Source organism: Lichenostomus cassidix, chromosome 23 (genome assembly GCF_008360975.1).
Source record: "Lichenostomus cassidix isolate B80296 chromosome 23, HeHo_3.0, whole genome shotgun sequence".
Taxonomy (NCBI): domain Eukaryota; kingdom Metazoa; phylum Chordata; class Aves; order Passeriformes; family Meliphagidae; genus Lichenostomus; species Lichenostomus cassidix.
The window spans coordinates 2123233-2144475 of NC_139503.1; the positions used below are offsets into that span (position 1 = coordinate 2123233).

A 21243-nucleotide genomic window follows, 5' to 3' on the forward strand; every position below is an offset into this window, starting at 1 on the left:
ATAGTTATATGAAATTATTTATAGTTATAATTATAGAAGGCCAAGGAATTTTGCTAAAAAAATGCTTTAAAAAAATAAAAATGATGAGAAGAATTGTTAATTTTGCAGGAATTTTAAATAAAATGAGCAGGAAAAGGATGATAAACATTCCAGGTAAAAATATCTTTATTTTTCAAATCAATTTACCTTCACATCTTCATCCAACTTCATGATCTTCTTAATCCGAGCCAAAGGAAGTTCCTGAACTCGGAAATCTTTCTGCAGAGAGATTGGAGAGATTTTAATTGATTTTAATTGATTTTTAATTGAAAAAAATGGTTAAAAATCTGTGTTTTCTACAACTGAAATGGATAAAATCAGATTTATTCTCTTTCAGGTGTGGCAGCTCCTCCTGAGGACTGGGAATTCCTTTTTAAAAAGATTTTATATAATAAAATCTTTAACATTTTAAATTAAGATTTCATATAATAAAACCTTTAATAAAACAAAATAAAAAAATAATTATAATTAATATAATAAATAAAATATAGAAAATATATAATATATCAATATTATTATGGAAATATTATAATATTATATCATTACATGTAATATTATATTATATATAATATTATAAAATATTACATGTAATACTATAATATTATATATATATAATTATACAATAATATATAATATATAATATATAATAATATAGTATTAGATAAAATATAGACAAAATAAAATAATAGTAACATATAACAATTATATATTTATATAATAAATATATAATAATTAGTAATATAAATTATTAATAAATATAAAAAATTTATATAATAAATATATACAGACATATATATATTTTTTAAAAAATTATTTTACATTGAGATAATTCTCCTGTCAAACACTTCAGGTCATTATTTCCCCTCTGCAGAACAGAGTATTTCTGATGGCACACATTTCTCCAATTACTTATATTTGAAATAATCAATTCTATTTCCTAAACCATTGGAATTAAGAATTTTTCTCAGTGGTTTTTTTGGGAATCTCCCTAACTGGGGAAACACCAATCACCTCCCAAACCACCTTATCCCATATAAATCCCATATAAATCCCATATAAATACACAATTTCCCATATCCCAGAGCAGAACCACACTCAATCCCAGCTTTACTTCACTCCAATTATTTCACTTGGAATTTTTCCCTGGTTTTTTGGGAATCTCCCTAACTGGGGAATCATCAATGACCCTCCAAACCACCTTATCCCATATAAACACCCATATAAATCCCATCTAAACACCCAATTTCCTACATCCCAGAGCAGAACCACGTTCAATCCCAGCTTTATTTCATCTGGAATTTTTCCCTGGTTTTTTTTTGGGAATCTCCCTAACTGGGGAATCATCAATCACCTCCCAAACCACCTTATCCCAAATAAATCCCATATAAATCCCATATAAACACCCAATTTCCTATATCCCACAGCAGAACCACACTCAATCCCAGCTTCATTTCACTCCAATTATTTCACTTGGAATTTTTCCCTGGTTTTTTTTTTGGGAATCTCCCTAACTGGTGAATTATCAATCACCTCCCAGACCACTTTATCCCATATAAACCCCATATAAATCCCATATAAACACCCATATAAACCCCATATAAACACCCAATTTCCCATACCCCACAGCAGAACCACATTCAATCCCAGCTTTATTTCTCCTGGAATTTTTCCATGGTTTTTTTGGGAATATCCCGACCTTAGGGAATTACCAATCACCTCCCAAACCACCTTATAAATCCCATATAAACACCCAATTTCCTACACCCCAGAGCAGAACCACACTCAATCCCAGCTTTATTTCATCTGGAATTTTTCTCTGGTTTTTTTTTGGGAATCTCCCTAACTTTGGAATCTTCAATCACCTCCAAGACCACCTTATCCCATATAAGCACCCATATAAATCCCATATAAACACCCAATTTCCTACATCCCAGAGCAGAACCATGTTCAATCCCAGCTCCATTTCTCCCGGAATTTTTCCCTGTGTTTTTTTGGGAATCTCCCTAACTGGGGATTATCAATCACCTCCCAAACCACCTTATCCCAAATAAATCCCATACAAATCCCATCTAAACACCCAATTTCCTACATCCCACAGCAGAACCATGTTCAATACAAACTTTATTTTGCTTGAAATTTTTCCCTGTTTCTTTTTTTTTGGGAATCTCCCTAACTGGGGAATTACCAATCACCTCCCAAACCACCTTACCCAAAAACCCAAAAACCCAAAAACCCAAAAATCCCATATAAATCCCATATAAACACACAATTTCCCATATCCCAGAGCAGAACCACACTCAATCCAAGCTTCATATCACCCGGAATTTCTCCCAGTGATTTTCTATTCTGGGAGATTATCAATCACCTCCCAAACCACCTTATCCCACATAAATCCCATATAAACACCCAATTTCCTACACCCCACAGCAGAACCACCCTCAATCCCAGCTTCATTTCACCTGGAATTTTTCCCTGGTTTTTTTTTTGGGAATCTCCCTAACTGGGGAATCATCAATCACCTCCCAAACCACCTTATCCCAAATAAATCCCATATAAAACCCATATCAACACCCAATTTCCTACATCCCACAGCAGAACCACCCTCAACCCAACCTTTATTTCTCCCGGAATTTTTCCCTGGTTTTTTTGGGAATCTCACCACGGTGAGGTTGCGGATCTCCTCCATCACCCGAGGCCAGAAGGACTGCAGGCTCTGCTGAGCATCACTGTTCCCTGCCGCCCCAAACCCTCCATCCGTGGACATCCTGCGAGCTGGGAGAGGGAAAAATGGGAATTAGAGAGGGATGGAGGCAGGAAAAGTGGGAATGGAGTCAAATTTGTAGGGTTTGGGTGAAGATTGGGGGGAAATTCCTCCATCCTGGGAGCTGGGAGAGGGAAAAATGGGAATTAACCAGGAGGGAAACAGGGAATGGAGTCAAATTTATAGGGTTTGGGTGAAAATTGGGGAAATTCCTCCAACTGTGGACATTCTGGGAGCTGGGAGAGCCAAAAATGGGAATTAGCCAGGAGGGAGAGAGGGATGGAGGCAGGAAAAGTGGGAATGGAGTCAAATTTATACGGTTTGGGTGAAGATTGGGGGGAAATTCCTCCATCCACAGAGATCCTGGGAGCTGGGAGAGAGAAAAATGGGAATTAGAGAAGAGGGAAAGAGGGAATGGAGTCAAATTTGTAGGGTTTGGGTGAAAACTGGGGGGAATTCCTCCATCTGTGGATATCCTGGGAGCTGGGAAAGGGAAAAATGGGAATTAGAGAGGAGGGAGAGAGGGATGGAGGCAGGAAAAATGGGAATGGAGTCAAATTTATAGGGTTTGGGTGAGAATTGGGGGGAAATTCCTCCATCTGAGGATATCCTTGGAGCTGGGTTGAAACCTGTTTGGGGTTTTTCATGTGGGGAGTTTTACAGGGGAATTTTGTGGGTTCACTCTGCTCCATTCTTCCATGAATTCCATGGATCCGTCCATCCCTCCCTCCATGAATTCCATGGATCCTGTCCCTCCATCCATCCATTAATGAATTCCATGGATTCCATCCATCCATGAATGAATTCCACAGATCCATCCATGAATTCCACAGGTCACATCCCTCCATCCCTCCAAGAATTCCATGGATCCATCCATCCATCCATCCATCCATCCCTGAACTCTATGAATCCCATCTATCCATTCCCATCCATCCCTCCATCCATGAATTCCATGGATCCATCCATCCATCCATCCATGAATTCCATGGATCCCATCCCTCTATCCATCCATGAATTCCATCCATTCCTCCATGGATCCCATCCATCCATCCATCCATGAATTCCATGGATCCATCCATCCATGAATTCCATCCATCCATCTATCCATCCATCCCTCCATGAATTCCATGGATCCATCCATCCATCCATCCATCCCTTCATCCATTCATTAATTCCATGCATCCATCCATCCATTCCACAGATCCCATCCATCCATCCCTCCATGAATTCCATGGATTCTATCCATCCCTCCATCCATGAATTCCATGGATCCCATCCACCCATCCATGAATTCCATGGATCACATCTATCCATTCCCATCCATCCATCCATCCATGAATTCCACTGATTCCATCCATCCATCCACTCATGAATTCCATGGATTCTACCCATCCATCCATGAATTCCATGGATTCCATCCATCCATCCCGATTTCCTCTCTCAAGATCCCTAAGCTCACCCACCAAAGGCTCCCAAAGCAGCTGCTCCAACCCCAAATTCCCCTGGAAAACAGGGACAGGATTCCAGGGAACACCACAGAGGATTTAGGTTGGATTTGGGATAAAATTCTTCCCCCAGAGGATGGAATGACCCCAAAATCCACGCTGGGAGATGTTCCTGCAGGAAAATCCCAATGAGGATGTCCATATATGGGGAAACCAGCAAGGGAACAACCTCATCCCAAAAAATCCAACCCCACAGAGCAGGGAATGAGGGAAAAGCTTTCCCAGAGAAGATTCTGGAATTCCTGGAATGTTCAAATCCAGGCTGGAACACCCTGGGGATGTGGGAAGTGTCCCAGATGGAATGGGATGGGATTTAAGGGATTTATGGGATTTAAGGGATTTCCAACCCAAAATATCCTGGAATTCTCTAACAGGGAAAACTGGGATTCACAGCTTGGGATATCAACAGGGAAAATAAGATTTTCTTTCCACATTGAGGGGAAAAAAGCAAATTTAAAAAATTAAAAAAACCCTGGAGGTGATTCCAGAGCAGATTCCCAAGGATGGAAAGTCAGAGTTTTCCAACACAACACCTCTGACAAACACGAAAATTCCCAAAATTCCCAAAATTTGGGATTGCTTCACTCCACAGGACAGCAGAGGAAGCACAGAGACACCTCTGGTGTGGATTTTTTGGGATTATTTTCCCACCAAATGCTGCTCTGTGCTCCTTTTTGGGCATCCTGGGAAAGGGGAAGCAGCCAAACAGAAAAGGGGATTTTTCCCAAAATCCCAAAAAGGGGATTTTTTTTTGCCACTTCAGCTCCTGGAAAACACAACCTGCAGGGAGAAAAAAATCCCAAATAAAGCCAAAATCTGCAGTTCCACCCTGAGATGTATTCAGGTTTTTTAGCTAAGCAGATCCACGTAACATTCCCAGGAATCCAGTGGGAATAAAATCCTCATCCAGTCCCAAGTCCTGCCTGCTTTTTCCCAAATTTTCCTGGAGTAATCATTGCTTTTTTTATCTTTTTTTTTTCTTTTTTTTTGTATTTTAAATACTAAACTTTACCAGGAAAAAAATAAATAAATAAAACCCAACACCACAACAGCCAGAAAACCCCCTGAAGAATAAAATCTGAGCCCCAAAGGTGAGTATTTAATTAATAATATTCATTAAATAATTCAAATTAATTTTGATGACACTTCCAAACCACCTGGTCACCACAAGGAGGTTGTTGAGAGACGCAAAGTGCCAGAAATTGAGGTTTTTTTTCAGCTTTAGTTTCTTTAATTTTGAGGTTTTTAGTGGCTTTGGGAGGTGGAAAAAGAGTTCATTGTGTTTGGGATCACTGCTTTCTCCTTCCACCTCAATATTCAGCTTTTGAGAAGCTTAAAAAGGTAAAAAAAAATCAAATTAAAATTAATTTTGAGCCATTTTGGCACCAGAGATTTCTTCCTTCTGCCCAAATCTCACCACGGAACTCTCAAAAATTCAGATATTGCCACTGCAGCAGCTGGAAATGATTAATGGCTTCTCTTTCCACCTCAAGATTCACACTTTGACCGATTAAACATGTAAAAAAAATTAAATTAAAATTAATTTTGAGCCACTTTGGCACCACAGATTTTGGTTAGAAAACCAAATCTCACCGAGGAACTCTCAAAAATTCAGATATTGTCACTGCAGCAGCTGGTAATGATCAATGGTTTCTCCTTCCACCCCAATATTCAGCTTTTGGTCACTTAAAAATGTAAAAAAAATCAAATTAAAAACAATTTTGAGCCACTTTGGCACCACAGATTTTGGTTAGAAAACCAAATCTCACCGTGGAACTCTCAAAAATTCAGATTTTGCCATTGCAGCAGCTGGAAATGATCAATGGTTTCTCCTTCCACCCCAATATTCAGCTTTTGACTGCTTAAATAAGTAAAAAAATCAAATTGAAATTAATTTTGAGCCATTTTGGCACCACAGATTTTTTTCCTGCTGCCCAAATCTCACCGTGGAGCTCTCAAAAATTCAGATATTGCCACTGCAGCATCTGGAAATTATCAGTGCTTTATCCTTCCACCTCAATATTCACATTTTGACCAGTTAAACATGTAAAAATATCAAATTGAAAACAATTTTGAGCCACTTTGGCACCACAGCTTTTGGTCAGAAAACCAAATGTCGCCGTGGAACTCTCAAAAATTCAGATTTTGCCATTGCAGCAGCTGGAAATGATCACTGGTTTCTCCTTCCACCCCAATATTCAGCTTTTGACTGCTTAAATAGGTAAAAAAATCAAATTAAAATTAATTTTGAGCCACTCTGGCACCACGGATTTTGGTCAGAAAACCAAATCTCACCGCGGAACTCTCGAAAATTCACATTTTGCCGCTGCAAACCGTGAAAAAACCCAGCAGGATTTGTGTTGCAGCTGGAAAAAACCCCTCAAGTGGTGGCAGGCAGGGAGTTGGTATTGCAGCACAGCAGGTTCATCCCGATTTTTGGGAGGATTCCTTGGGAAAGTCCTGGAATGGGGCTTGGAGAGAGGCGGCTGGCAGGTGGCAAACGCCTTTTTGGGAGGAGTCAGTGCTGGGAAAACATCCATGGGGTGGTAATGTGTGGAAAATATTCCATGGAAAATATTCCCTGGAAAAGCAGAGGAACAACATCTGGGAAGAGATGGATGAGATAGAATTTGGGATCAGCTGTGACATCCATGGAAATGGCAAAGCATGGAAAATATTCCCTGGAAAAGCACTGGAAAAATACCTGGGAAGAGATTGATATGGTTGGGTTTAGGATCAGCTGTGATGTCCATGGGAATGGCAATGCATGGGAAATATTCCATGGGAAATATTCCATGGGAAAGCAGAGAAATAACATCTGGGAAGAGACTGATGTGGTGGAATTTGGGATCAGCTGTGATATCCATGGGAATGGCAAAGCATGGAAAATATTCCATGGAAAAGCAGAGGAAAAACAGAGGAACAACACCTGGGAAGACACTAATGTGGTCTAGTCTGGAATATTCCCTGGAAAATATTCCCTGGAAAAGCAGAGGGATAACATCTGGGAAGAGATGGATGAGGTGGAATTTGGGATCAGCTGTGATATCCATAGGGATAGCAATACAGGGAAAATATTCCATGGGAAATATTCCCTGGAAAAGCACTGGAAAAATACCTGGGAAGAGACTGATGTGGTGGGGTTTGGGATCAGCTGTGACGTCCACAGGGATGGCAATGTATAGAAAATATTCCCTGGAAAAGCACAGAACAACATCTGGGAACAGATTGATGGGGTTGGGTTTGGGATCAGCTGTGATGTCCACAGGGATGGCATTATATGGAAAACATTCCCTGGAAAAGAAGAGGAACAACATCTGGGAAGAGACTGATGTGGTGGAATTTGGGATCAGCTGTGATATCCGCAGGAATGGCAATGCATGGGAAATATTCCATGGAAAATATTCCCTGGAAAAACACTGGAAAAGCACAGAACAACACCTGGGAAGAGACTGATGTGGCTGGGTTTGGGATCAGCTGTGACATCCATAGGAATGGCAATGCATGGAAAATATTCCATGGAAAATATTCCCTGGAAAAGCACAGAACAACATCTGGGAACAGATTGATGGGGTTCGGTTTGGGATCAGCTGTGACATCCACAGGGATGGCAATGAATGGAAAATATTCCATGGAAAAGCACTGGAAAAATACCTGGGAAGGGATTGATGGGGTGGAGTTTGGGATCAGCTGTGACATCCACAGGGATGGCAATATATGGAAAATATTCCATAGAAAATATTCCCTGGAAAAGCAGAGGAACAACACCTGGGAAGAGACTGATGGGGTCAGGTTTGGGATCAAAACCCAATCCACAAACTATGGGATGGTTTGGGTGGAAATCCCAATCCTTAAATCCCACCCTATCCATGGACAGGGACATTTTTCCCTATCCCATGTTGCTCCTTGGACATTCCAGGGATCCAGGAGCTTCTCTGGGAAACCTTTTCCCTCATTCCCTGCTCTGTGGGATTTATTTTTTGGGAAAAGGTTGTTCCCCTGGTGAACCTCCTCGTTGGGATTCTCCTGCAGGAACATCTCCCAGAGTGGATTTTGGGGTCATTCCATCCCAAAATCCCATCTCTCCCCACCCTCTGGCATTAAAAATCCATCCCCACTCCTCTCTCCATCCATCCCTCATCCCAGAAAATCCCAAAAAAGTCGAAACACTTGAAAAATTAAGCCTAATTAAGCACCAAACCCACAGCATCCCAATCAGCAATAACCACACTGGAATCATTAAGGCATTAAAACTTCCAACATGATGAAAATACAGATTTCAACCCAATTATAGAAATATATTAGCCTGATTAAATGAAATAAAACTCGAATTTAGTGGTTGGAAAGGTGACCCAAACCCCTCTCATGCATCTCCTCACTCAAGTTGGGGACAGCAATGTCCCCTCCCTAAAAAAGTCCTCAAAACTTTCACTGCTTGAATTGGTGACAGTGGAAAAAGGGTGGAAAAAAAAGGGGAAAAAAGGGTGGAAAAGGAAATTAAATAAAAAGATGGAGGTGTTTTTCAAGCTTGAAGTTCTGGGTTATGATTTTGGGGGAAATAAAGAAGAAAACTGCCAGGAAAAAGCAAACTGCTGGAAAATCAAGGTGGGAAATCAGACTGAAAGGTTAAAAGTAGAAAAGCAAATTTTGAGGAGAATGAAGGTAAAAAAACCAAACTCACATAGGATAAAACTGAAAAACCAAACTCATAGAATAAAACTAAAAGGCCAAACTCATACAGAATAATGCTAAAAACCCAAACTCATCTAGAGTAAAGCTAAAAACTCGAACTCATCTAGAATAAAACTGAAAAACCAAACTCATCTAGAACAAAGCTAAAAAATCAAACTCATCTAGAATAAAACTGAAAAACCAAACTCATATAGAACAAAGCTAAAAAATCAAACTCATCTAGAATAAAACTGAAAAACCAAACTCGTATAGAATAAAGCTAAAAAACCAAATTCATATAGAGAATAAAGCTAAAAAACCAAATTCATATAGAGAATAAAGCTAAAAAATCAAAACTCATATAGAGAATAAAGCTGAAAAATCAAAACTCATATAGAGAATAAAGCTGAAAAACCAAAACTCATATAGAGAATAAAGCTGAAAAACCAAAACTCATATAGAGAATAAAGCTGAAAAACCAAAACTCATATAGAGAATAAAGCTGAAAAACCAAACTCATACAGAATAAAGCTAAAAAGCCAAACTCACAGAGAATAAAACTAAAAAAATCAAACTCACACAGAATAAAACTGAAAAAGCAAACTCACACAGAATAAAGCTAAAAAAACAAACTCATCTAGAGAATAAAACTGAAAAACCAAATTCATATAGAGTAAAGCTAAAAAGCCAAACTCACATAGAATAAAGCTAAAAAATCAAACTTATATAGAGAATAAAACTAAAAAAATCAAACTCACACAGAATAAAACTGAAAAAGCAAACTCACATAGAATAAAGCTAAAAATCCAAACTCATAGAATAAAGCTAAAAATCAAACTTATATAGAGAATAAAACTAAAAAAAATCAAACTCACACAGAATAAAACTGAAAAAGCAAACTCACACAGAATAAAGCTAAAAAGCCAAACTCATATAGAATAAAGCCAAAAAATCAAACTTATATAGAGAATAAAACTTAAAAAAAATCAAACTCACACAGAATAAAACTGAAAAACCAAACTCACACAGAATAAAGCTAAAAAGCCAAACTCATATAGAATAAAGCCAAAAAATCAAACTTATATAGAGAATAAAACTAAAAAATCAAACTCACACAGAATAAAACTGAAAAACCAAATACTCATAGAATAAAGCTAAAAATCCAAACACATAGAATAAAGCTAAAAAACCCAAACTTATATAGAGAATAAAACTAAAAAATCAAACTCCCAGACAATCAAACTCCTAGAAAACAACAACAACAACATCCCTGGAGATCTTTGGAGCAGAAGAAACACCCAAACTTCACTCCTTTAAAATGCTCTCTTCCTACACCTAACAGTGCTGGGAGAGAAAAAAAAATAATAAATAAGTCAGGAACTGGAATAATTTGTTAATAAATCCATTTCCAGGTTTCCCAGGCTCTTCCTGCTGCTCTTGACCTAGAAAGATCAAGCAGCACCTACTCTTCCCCAGCCTCCTGCAAGCTGAGGCGATAAAAATATGACAAATATTGGGTGTAATCAAGATTTTTATCCTAATTTATCCTAATTTCTGGGAGCTGCAGGTCGCCCTCGTGTCCTGCAAGCTGGATATACCCGAATTTCAAAATAAATGGATTTAAATATGTAATTTTTTGCTCCAAGATGCTGATGATGACCTTCGTGCTCACAGGAAATCTCCCAGTGCTGGACCAGAAGTTCCTCCAGTATTTCCCTAATTATTTAGGGGAATTATTAAGGGGAATTATTTGGGACATTTCTCCTCCTGACAGCGAAACTGTGACAGCGCCAAGAAGTTGGACAACCCCGAGACGAGGCGCTGGGAGTGTTAATTATTAATTAAAACACCCCAAATAACCCTGGGAAGGAAGGAAATCCTGACCAAGCTCAGCTTCAAGGGCTTGGAGCCTAAAATCCTCCCAGGGAGGAGTTGTACAACCTAATTCTCCTTCATTTTCCACCATAACGCTTTTAAGGTCAAGAGGAGAGAGGGGAAAAAAGGTGATTTTTCACGCTGGGAGGGGAAGGATGAGCAGAGCAGGAATGGAACCAACTTTAATCCGAACCTCCCAACTCCTCCCCGTGCCCTTGCTGGAGGAGCAGCTCCGCTTTTCTCCCTCCTCTCTTTTTTCTCTCTTTTTTTTTTTTTTGGGTCCAAAGTGCCGCAAACAAACTTTGTCCTTCAGCGCGGCGGCTCGGAGCGCTGCGATCTCAAGGTCACTCGCGCAGGCCCCGCTCCAAGTTGGGCTGCGGCGGCGGAGCTCCAAGTTGGGGCTGCGGCGGCGGAGCTCCAAGTTGGGGCTGCGGCGGCGGAGCTCCAAGTTGGGGCTGCGGCGGCGGAGCTCCAAGTTGGGGCTGCGGCGGCGGAGCTCCGCCGCCCGGGGAGCCCCGCGGAGCTCCGAGCCGCCCAAGCCCGGTTCACCCCGTGACCTTCGGCGCGGAGGGAAGCGACAACAAAGGGCTGCCTGCCCGCCCGCCGGGGGTGTCGCGGCTCGGCTGTCCCCGCTGTCCCCGCCCGGTGCCATCGCGGCCAAGGGCACCGGGGAGCCGCCGCCGCGCTCGGGGCGCCCCAGCGCTGCCGTGCCCTCCATCCTGCCCGCACGGCGGGCGGCTCGGCGGGCAGCACCGGGGCTTTGACCGCAAAGCCCGCGGCGGGCAGCTCCCGCCGCGCCGCCCACCCCCCGCCGCACCGGGACGCGCGAGCATCCCCCGCCGCCGCGGCCTGGCCTCTCCGCCCGGGCCGGCCCTCCCCCGCTAGCACCGCGGCGGCAGCGCCCCGGACTCACCGCCGGCCGTGGCCGCGGGCGGGGGCTGCCCGCCATGGCTTTGTCTTTGAGTGACCCCGGCAGCGGCGGGATCCCCGCGCCGGGCCGAGCTCTGCCCGCGGCCCCTTTAACGGCGGCGGCCCCGCGCGCCCCGCTGCGCGCGCCCGGCCCGCCCCCCGCCCGCGCCCATTGGCCGCGCGCCCCGCCGCTGCGCTCCCCCATTGGCCGCGCGCCCCGCGGCCCCGCGCTCCCATTGGCCGGCGCCGCGGCGCAGCCTCGCCGGCCGCTTCCTGCTTTAAAGTTACCTTGAGCGGCGGCCGCAGGGGTCAGCGAAGCCCCGCCCCCCTGCCCCGCCCCGATTGGCCGCCTCGCCTCCTATTCAAACGCCTGGAGAGCCCGGCGGGGGCGGCCGCCGATTGGCCCGCGCGGCTGTCAATCACGGCGGTTCCCGCCACGCCTCCCCGGCGGGGCGCGGGGCTCGCACGTGCGCGCGGCGCGGCGGGAGCGCGCGCGGCCGGAGCGCGGGATGGCAGGAATTTTGGGATCTCTGGAGATCATCCAGCCTGACCTCACTGCCGCGGCAGGGTCACCCGGAGCGGGTGACACGGGGACACCTCCAGGCGGGGTTGGGATGTCCCCAGAGAGGGAGAGTTCCGGTTACTCCAGGGCTTTGCCACCCCCGTGGAATGAAGTTTTTCCTTAAGGTGAGGTGGAACTTGTTGTTAAGGCCATTGCTCCTCGTGCTGTCCCTGAACAGAGCCTGCCACCATCCTCTGCCACCCCCTGGGGACATTTGATGGGATCCCCGATCAGCCTTCCCTTCCCCAAACCGAGGCCCAGCCCCCGAGCAGGATGAATCCCTGAACCAAAATTCCCGGTGGGGAATTCACCTCCAACACCAGTAATTTCCCTGCAGTTTTACCCACAACAGCACCTCCCAGCCTCGCTCTGCCCCCTCCATCCCCATGGGGTGGGAATTTGGGAATATCGTGGTTAAAGAATGGGAATGTCCACAATAATCAAGCTGTTGGAACAAGGTGGTTTTTTTAACCTCTGGACACACAAATCCCAGTTGTTATCAACAACACCCCGATGGATTTGGAGCTTTAACTCCAAAACATAATTTCCTGCTTGGAAACAACGTGCTGACAGGATTATCCAGGGGGGAAAAATATTGGGAAGCACAGCCAAAGCTTGACTAGAGTCCTGCAGATTAAATCAGTTTGAATCTGATAGCGAGGAGAGATTAATTTAAAAATAGATCTTCCCGACGATTTGAGGAATAGAACTAGTTAAAGCACGGCCTTAAAAAAAATAAATACACTCTGTTCTCTTCCTGTGGCATTCCTGAGATAAAAAGCAGGGCCTGGAAGCTGCGGAATTCTGATTATTGGAGGTATGTGAGGTACTCGTGGTGGTATGAAAAACAAACCCAGCACCTTTCCTGCCGAGCTGAGGAATGCCTGGCTGGAATTCTGGAATTCCAAAAGGGACTGACTGGCCAAAAACATGTCCCCTCGTGCCTTGTCACATCCCAAGGGACAAGGGAATGACCCACGGGAACAGCTGATGCTCACAGAGTGCTTGCTGATTCCTCATGACAATAAAAACCGATTAATTTTGGGAGGCCTTACAGTAAAGGGTTTATTTGTGGGGGAAAAAAACCCCACTGAATTAATTTGGGAAGCCCTGAAGGGTTTATTTGTGGGGAAAAAAACCCCACTGAATTAATTTGGGAAGCCCTGGAGGGTTTATTTCAATCGCTGCAGCTGTTGTTGCTCTAAAGTCACAGAGGGTTTGGATGGGATTTTGGGAAGGAATTGTTCCCTGGGAGGGTGGGGAGGGGCTGGGATGGAATTCCCAGAGAAGCTGTGGAATTCTGGATCCCTGGAAGTGTCCAAGGCCAGGCTGGACAGGGCTTGGAGCAATTTGGGATAGTAGAAGGTGTTCCTGCTCTGTCAGGGATGGAATTGAATGAGCTTTGAGGTCCTTCCCACCCAAACCATTCCATGATTCCATGAAATACAGAGTTCCTGGGATCACAGCAGCAGAAAGGAATGTTCTGAAGCCATTTCTGTCACCTCCTGCTGCTCTGTGCCACTCCTAGGAATCCATCAGTGAGATTCAGGCAGGAAAATGAGCAGCTCAAGGTCCCCAGCCAAGCACAGCACCTGCAGGATCACAGCTATTCCTGCTGGGAATGAGCAGCTGGGCTGTCAGGGGTTCTGCTCAATCCCAGAACTGGAATATCCCGAGTGGGAATGGATAAAGGATCAGCCAGCCCGAGCCCTGGCCCTGCAAAACCCCAACAATCCCACCCTGTGCATCCCATGCAGCCTTGGGAATGTGGAGAGTTCAGCTCTGACACCCTCTGGGGGAAGAGCCTTTCCCCAAAAATCCACCCTAAACCTCCCTGGCACAGCTCCAGCCATCCCCTGGGTCCCTGATTGTGCCATCCTTGTCACCACAAGGCCCAGGTGAGCTCAGGCTGTCCCCAGAGCATGAGGACAATCAGAGCCAGCAGGGACAGCTCAGTCCAAACCCACAACCTCACTGAAAAACCTGAGCAAAGACACAGGATGATGATGCCAAGGAAGTTTGATGGCTCAGAATGGCTGGTTTAGAGGAGGAAAACCTTTATGGGCTTTGAATTGTCCATGCTCAGAGAGCAATGGAGACATGGAAAATTTATTCCCAAATTCAGGAAAAATACTCCATTCACCAAGATTCCTAAGAGTCACAATCCAGAGGTAGCCAGTGCTATTATTCCTCCTGTGAGCAACCTGGAATCTGCCAGAGCTCCAAGGTCTGGAGGTGGCCTTGGGACACAGCTCAGCCACCCCAAAAGCCACCCCAAAGCTGCCCTGTCACCCCTCAAACACCAGGAACCAACCTGAACCCAATCCCACTCAGCCCAAAAGAATTCCCTGTGATCCACACCACACCCACACTGCTGGCAGTGCTCTGTGCTTCACCAGCTACCTGGGGGCATTTCTTTTATTCCCTCAGCTCGGGTCAAAGCAGGATTTAGGGAGACCAAAGGTGTTCTCACAGCTCTCGCTGCTTTTTGAGCACAGATTGAAAAAAACCTAAAATAAACCAGAAACCCACGCCTGCCTTGTTGTAGTCCTGTCCCTCTCCTTGCCAAATGCTGTGGCAGAGCCTGAAGAAGCTTCTCAAGGCTTGGATGGCAAAAATCCCGAAGATTTTAGGGAAAACGCAATCATAGATTCATGGAATTACAGAATGTTTAGGGCTGGTTGGACCTTAAAAGTTCAGTTCCTCCCTCTGCCATGGACAGGGATACCTTCCACTGTCCCAGGTTGTTCCAAGTTCCATCCAGCCTGGCTTTGCACACTTCAGGGATCCAGGGGCAGCCACAGCTTCTCTGGACACCCTGTGCCAGGGCCTCATCACCCTCACAACCAAGAATTTCTTCCTGAAAACTTATCCCAACCTAAACATGCGAGCTCCTCTCTACCTGCTCCCACTCCTTGTTCAGCCAGCTCAGGATCACCGCGTGCCTTGGAATCACAGAACCAGGAATGGTTTGGGTGAAAGAGACCATAAAGCGCATCCAGTTCCACTCCCTGCCACGAGCACGGACACCTTCAACTAGACCGCTTTACTCAAGGCTTTATCCAACCAGCCCTTGGGCACTCCCAGGGATGAAGCACCTCAGCACCTCCTCCGCGGCAGCCCGGCAGGTCCCACCCGCCGCCGGCCCGGGAAAGCACCGGGAGGAGGAGAGCACCCGCCGGCCCTGAGGCAGCGTGCTCCCCGGGCGCTGGCAGCCCCGATCGCGGGCTCTAGGCCGGGCCTCTCGGGCTCTCCCGGGGCTCTCCGCCGCTCCCGGGCTCACCGAGGCCTCCCTCAGTCCCGAATCGCGGGCTCTAGAGCTCCGGGGCTCCCGGGCTCACCGAGGCCTCCCTCAGCCCCGAATCGCGGGCTCTAGAGCTCCCGGGGCTCCCCAAGGGCTCCCCAAGGGCTCCCCGAGGCCTCCCTCAGCCCCGAATCGCGGGCTCTAGAGCTCCGGGGCACCCCAAGGGCTCCCCGAGGGCTCCCTCAGCCCCGCCGCCCCCCCACCCCGCGCCGCGCGGGACAACGGTCCGCTGCCTGTCCTCTCCCCGCTCCGCGCCCCGCCAGCCAATCACCGCCCGCCTCCCCGCGCCCGCCTCCCCCGCGCGGGCCAATCAGCGCGCGCGCCGCGGCGCGGCCAATCGCAGCGCAGCCGTTGCCGGGGGGGGGGGGGGGAGCCGCACCGACCCCTCGGGCCGCCCCCGCCCCGCGCCCCCTCACGGCCCGCCGCCGCCTCCCCCCCGCCGCGCTCCCCGCGCACTCACCGGGGCGGCCGGCGCCGCGACCTCCGCCTGCTCCGCCCGGTGCCCGCGCTGCCTCCGGCGCGGCCGGCGGGGAGGCGGGGTGGAAGGGGGGGCGGCCGGAGCGGAGTGAGCGCCGAGCGGCCGAGAAACAAGATGGCGGCGGGGCGGTGAGGCGGCGGGGCGGAGGCTCCGCCCTCTTCTGCCCCCCCCTCCTCCTCCCCGGGCTGGGCCGCGGCCGCGCGCGTGACCCGGCGGGGATCTCGCGAGAGTGGCGGGGCGGGGCGGAAGCGGGAAGGATGGGGATGGATCGGGATGGATGGATCGGGATGGATTGGGGTGGATCGGGGTGGATTGGGATGGATTGGGGTAAACCGGGATGGATCGGGATTAACCGGAATGGATCAGGATGGATGGATTGGGATAAACCGGGATGGATTGGGATGGGATGGATCGGGATGGAGCGGGATGGATTGGGATGGATGGGAATGGATCGGGATGGATTGGAATGGATTGGGATGGATGGGGTTGGAGCGGGATAGATGGATCGGAATAGATTGGGATGGATCGGGATGAACCGGGATGGGTCGGGATAGTCCGGATGGAATCGGGATGGATCGGGACGGATTGGGAAGGATGGGGATGGATCGGGATGGATGGATCGGGATGGATTGGGGTGGATTGGGATGGATTAGGATGGATTGGAATGGATTGGGATAAACTGGGATGGATCGGGATGGATGGATTGGGATTGATTGGGTTGGATCGGGATGGATTGGGATAAACCGGGATGGATTGGGATGGGATGGATCGGGATGGATTGGGATAGATTGGGATGGATGGGGATGGATGGGGATGGAGCGGGATGGATTGGAATGGATTGGGATGGATGGGGATGAACCGGGATAGTCCGGATGGGATCGGGATGGATCGGGACGGATTGGGAAGGATGGGGATGGATCGGGATAAACTGGGATGGATTGGGATAAACCGGGAAGGATCATGATATAGACAAATTCACCAGCCAGCATTTTTAGGAATATAATATTGAACATTTATTAGGAGAACAAAGCCTTACAGAGTAGCTCTTTGCCTCATTCTCAGCCCCACACCTTATTCATTTCAACGTGCACTGAAGTACTTTCTGTAACTTACATATTCATTAAATCCAAAAAACCATTTCCACTCCAATCATCCCTTCTTCACTCTATTCCCCTCTCCGCCAGGCTGGAGATACCTCAGTGTGCTGGTTTGGCTCAGGGCTGAAGGCTGAAGTGTTCTTTAGCTCTAATTCAATTTATTGACACTCTGCCCAGGGAGGTGTGACCGGAAATCACAGATTTCTTAGGATACATCAGGTTTGTTTATTCCTTCAGGACATCTTGATCTCTGGTTTGTGGTTTATCAGTTTAACAGACATCTATTCCCATGTATTTCTCACCACATTTCTAGCAAACTCCAACTATTACATAGTTATAATTCACTCTAACTTTGTTTCTACTTCACTCTATTTTATCCAAATGCTACTTTACACAGTACCTTATTATTTATAAATGCTAAATTCATAGATGTGAGAACCAACATTCACTATCCACTCATTTATCACAATAAATCCCTTAGAGATATTTTATAAAAACGCTTGGGGGATGATGAGTTTCCACGAACTTCTCTCCACACCTGCATTTGGCATTTTTATGGGGAAATTTCAATAGGAGTTTGTTAGAAATGGGATTTAAATCCATCCAGCGTTGCTGAGTTGACTCACTCTCAGTCCCATTGTGTAGTTCAGCTGCATCTGCCCACAAGAGAAGAAAAAGAACTGTTTTGCATATCTGGGAGACCACAGAGTTCTGATTGTTCACATTGTGGGAGAAAAAATGTTCCTGAAGTCAACTTGAATAGATAAAGGAATTAAAGATCCTTTTTCTCTCTGAGGGGAGACTCGAGGCAGCTGATAGTCAGCAAAAATACCCCAAAAAACAACCCCAAAGGGAGGAGAAGCAAAGATTTCCTGTGAGATTTAAGACATAATTAATGAATAATTGACAATAACCACATTGTCAATAAACAATAACATTGTCTGTGTTGTTATCCATGGTGGGACTCTCAGGAATTTCTGGAATTCTACCTTAATAGAATTAATTCTATCAATTAATTGTCCATGTTATTATCCATGGTAGAATTCTCAGGAATTTCTGGAATTCTACCTTAATAGATTAATTCTATTAAGGTAGAATGCCACAAATCAATTAATTAATTATCAATTAATTGTCCATGTTATTGTCCATGGTAGGACTCCCAGGAATCTCTGGAATTCTACCTTAGTAGATTAATTCCATCAATTAATTTTCCATGTATTTGTCCATGGAATCTCTGGAATTCTACCTTAATAGATTATCAATTAATTGTCCATGTTATTATCAATGGTAGGACTCTCAGGAATTTCTGGAATTCTACCTTAATAGATTAATTATATTTTTTATATATATATATATATATATATATATAAAATATATATATAATTATATATATGATATATATGATTATATATCCATATATATCTCTCATATATATTATATATTATATATTATATATTATATATTATATATTATATATTATATATTATATATTATATATTATATATTATATATTATATGTATTTTATATATATTCTATATATTCTATACATATATATTATATATATTATATATATTAGTTTTCTACTCTATTTCTATTCTATTTTCTCTGGTTTTTTGCATTTCCAGCAGAATTTTTCTGCCATTCTGCACACCCATTGAGCAGCAGCTCCAGGACATCCCTGGCACTGCTGTCCCAGGGATCATCCAGGGACACTTCCAGCCCTGCTGGAACCTGGCTGAGCTGCTCCCTGGGCACAGGAGGATTTTTTCCCTGCCATCCTGGAGCTGATTCAAGCCAAACTCTGTGCTCTCCCAATTCCCAGGCACTGTGCTTTCCTGGCTCCAGGACATGGAGGTGACTCATGCTGCCTCAGGATTTTTCCCATGAAAAAAAAAAAAAAAAATAATAATAATCCCTTTTCCTCACCAATGACTCCATCTTTTTGTCCTTCTGGTGCCCCAATTTGCAGCCTGACAGGTTTCTTTTTTTATAGCCTTTTTTTTTTTTTTTAAATAATAATATCATTGTTCAGGATATAAATATAAATCCCTTGAAATATTGTCGGGGATGAGAAAGGAAAGTCAAATCCCACGGGGCTGCTGCACTTCCAGTCACCCTTCCCAAAACTGGTGCCTCTGCCCTACCAGGGGACAAAACCCCATTCCCTGCAGGCACTGGGAATTTGGGATTTGTGGGTTTTGGTGGGAGAAATGTAGGAAATGGGACAAATTTGTATGTTTTCCGTGGGTTTGGAGCTGGAGGCTCCGTGCTGGCAGCCGAGTGGGAAATGTCTTGCAGCAAATTCCTGCAGTTGGATTGGAAATCTCTCGACTGAGGGCACTGGTGAGGCAGCCAAGAGAAATAAAACTCGGGATGGTGGTGGGGTGGTTTGGGTTGGAAGGACATGAAGGATTATGCAATTCCACCCCAGGACACCTTTCCCTCTCCCAGCTTGCTCCAGGCTGGAATTCAAGGATTCCAGGATCCACAGATTTTGGGGAAATCCATCCCAGCCCCTCACTGCTGCTCCACTTTGGGGTTATTTTTAAAGAATTCCCAATTTTTTGATCCATTTCCTGGCAATCCAACCCCACAATTCCCTGGAAAACGCCTCATTCCTAAATAAATCATCCAGCACTGCTGCCAAGCCCAGTTCTCTGAGCACCAAGCTGTCCCTCCCGCCAGGATCCAACCCTTCTCCAGGGATTTCTGGACAAAAATCCCTCCTCTCCCTGCTCCTCCCGCCAGGATCCAACCCTTCTCCAGGGATTTCTGGACAAAAATCTCTCCTCTCCCGCTCCTCCCGCCAGGATCCAACCCTTCTCCAGGGATTCTGGACAAAAATCCCTCCTCTCCCTGCTCCTCCCGCCAGGATCCAACCCTTCTCCAGGGATTTCTGGACAAAAATCCCTCCTCTCCCTGCTCCTCCCGCCAGGATCCAACCCTTCTCCAGGGATTTCTGGACAAAAATCCCTCCTCTCCCTGCTCCTCCCGCCAGGATCCAACCCTTCTCCAGGGATTTCTGGACAAAAATTCCTCCTCTCCCTGCTCCTCCCGCCAGGATCCAACCCTTCTCCAGGGACTTCTGGACAAAAATTCCTCCTCTCCCGGCTCCTCCTCCTCCTCCTCCTCTCGCTGCCGGATCCTTTTGTGTTTCCTCCCCACCTGCTCCCCTCTCCGGCAGCAATGGATCCATTGTCTGGAGCCTCCCGGCTTTTCCCGCGGGGATTGCAGCTCCCTGTCAGCCTGCCCGGAACGAGCAGGAGCCAAGGAAAACAAGAAAAAGGGGAAAAAAAAATTAGGAAAAAGTGCTTTTCCACTCGGCTCTGCAGGAATTTGGTGGTGCTTTGGGTTCGCCCAGCTCCTGCCACCTGCTCATCCCATCCAGCTTCCCACTGGATTTGGGATTTGGGACCTGGATTTGGGAGTTATGGGTTCGTTTGGAAAATCAGCTCAGAGCAGCCTGGCCCTTCCCAGCTCATCCCCTGGGATTCCCATTCCAGCAGGATTCTGGATTGATCCCAAACGAGCTGTTGCTTTGGGGCAATAATCCACAAGCACAGGAAAACCTGGATGGCAATTTGTTCTGGATATGAACACACTGACTGGTGGATTTTGCAGGAAAAAGGGAGTTTTTAGGGCCAGATTTTGGGGCCTGACCCTTGGGGCCACATCCCACCTGGTTCTTCTCCTAGCTGGGCTGATCCATGTGATGTTTAGGGATATGTAAGGATATTTAAGGATATATCTATAGCTGGACACTGATTTTTGAAGCTCCTGTAGAAACCTTCTGCTTTGAAATCAAACCCCAGGAAGATCATTTGACTTTCGGGTGATGCCAAAGGATTCCTTGGGAGACCAAAATTCCCGAGGGATGATCAGCCCTGGGTCAGGTTTGAACCTTTCCTGACCCACATGGGAGCTCCCAAAGGAATCCTGCTTTCCCTCGTCCTCCATCCCCAAGGAAAAACTGAGAGAAACCTGCAAAATCCCACAAAACTTTAGGATCTGCTGGGATTCCCAGTCCTGCCCTTCTCCTTA

The 21243-nt window shown here is 46.0% G+C and overlaps 1 protein-coding gene and 2 long non-coding RNA genes across 5 annotated transcripts in view; 1 reads left to right on the plus strand and 2 right to left on the minus strand.

The window, feature by feature from the left end:
* Positions 1–16216, minus strand: part of NFYC (nuclear transcription factor Y subunit gamma) — a 37091-nt gene extending 20875 nt beyond the window's left edge. For 2 of the 3 annotated variants that reach the window (XM_085081418.1, XM_085081416.1), the window contains exons 1-3: positions 16087–16216; positions 2699–2811; positions 187–258 (exon numbers count right to left, since the gene is read on the minus strand). In XM_085081418.1, coding sequence (XP_084937544.1) covers positions 187–258; positions 2699–2803 — 177 coding nt within the window. In that variant the 5' untranslated portion in view covers positions 2804–2811; positions 16087–16216. Of the gene's footprint in view, positions 1–186; positions 259–2698; positions 2812–11764; positions 11919–16086 lie in introns of those variants that run through there. The other variant, XM_085081417.1, reaches the window with a different exon arrangement.
* Positions 879–2692, minus strand: LOC146427797 (uncharacterized). The gene is made up of 4 exons (XR_014856318.1): positions 2405–2692; positions 1914–2231; positions 1238–1569; positions 879–1050 (listed from the first exon to the last, which is right to left on the minus strand). It is a non-coding gene; the product is annotated as an uncharacterized LOC146427797 (long non-coding RNA).
* LOC146427798 (uncharacterized) lies at positions 16094–19131 on the plus strand. The gene is made up of 3 exons (XR_014856317.1): positions 16094–16232; positions 17289–17420; positions 18828–19131. It is a non-coding gene; the product is annotated as an uncharacterized LOC146427798 (long non-coding RNA).
* Positions 19132–21243: the final 2112 nt, after the last annotated feature.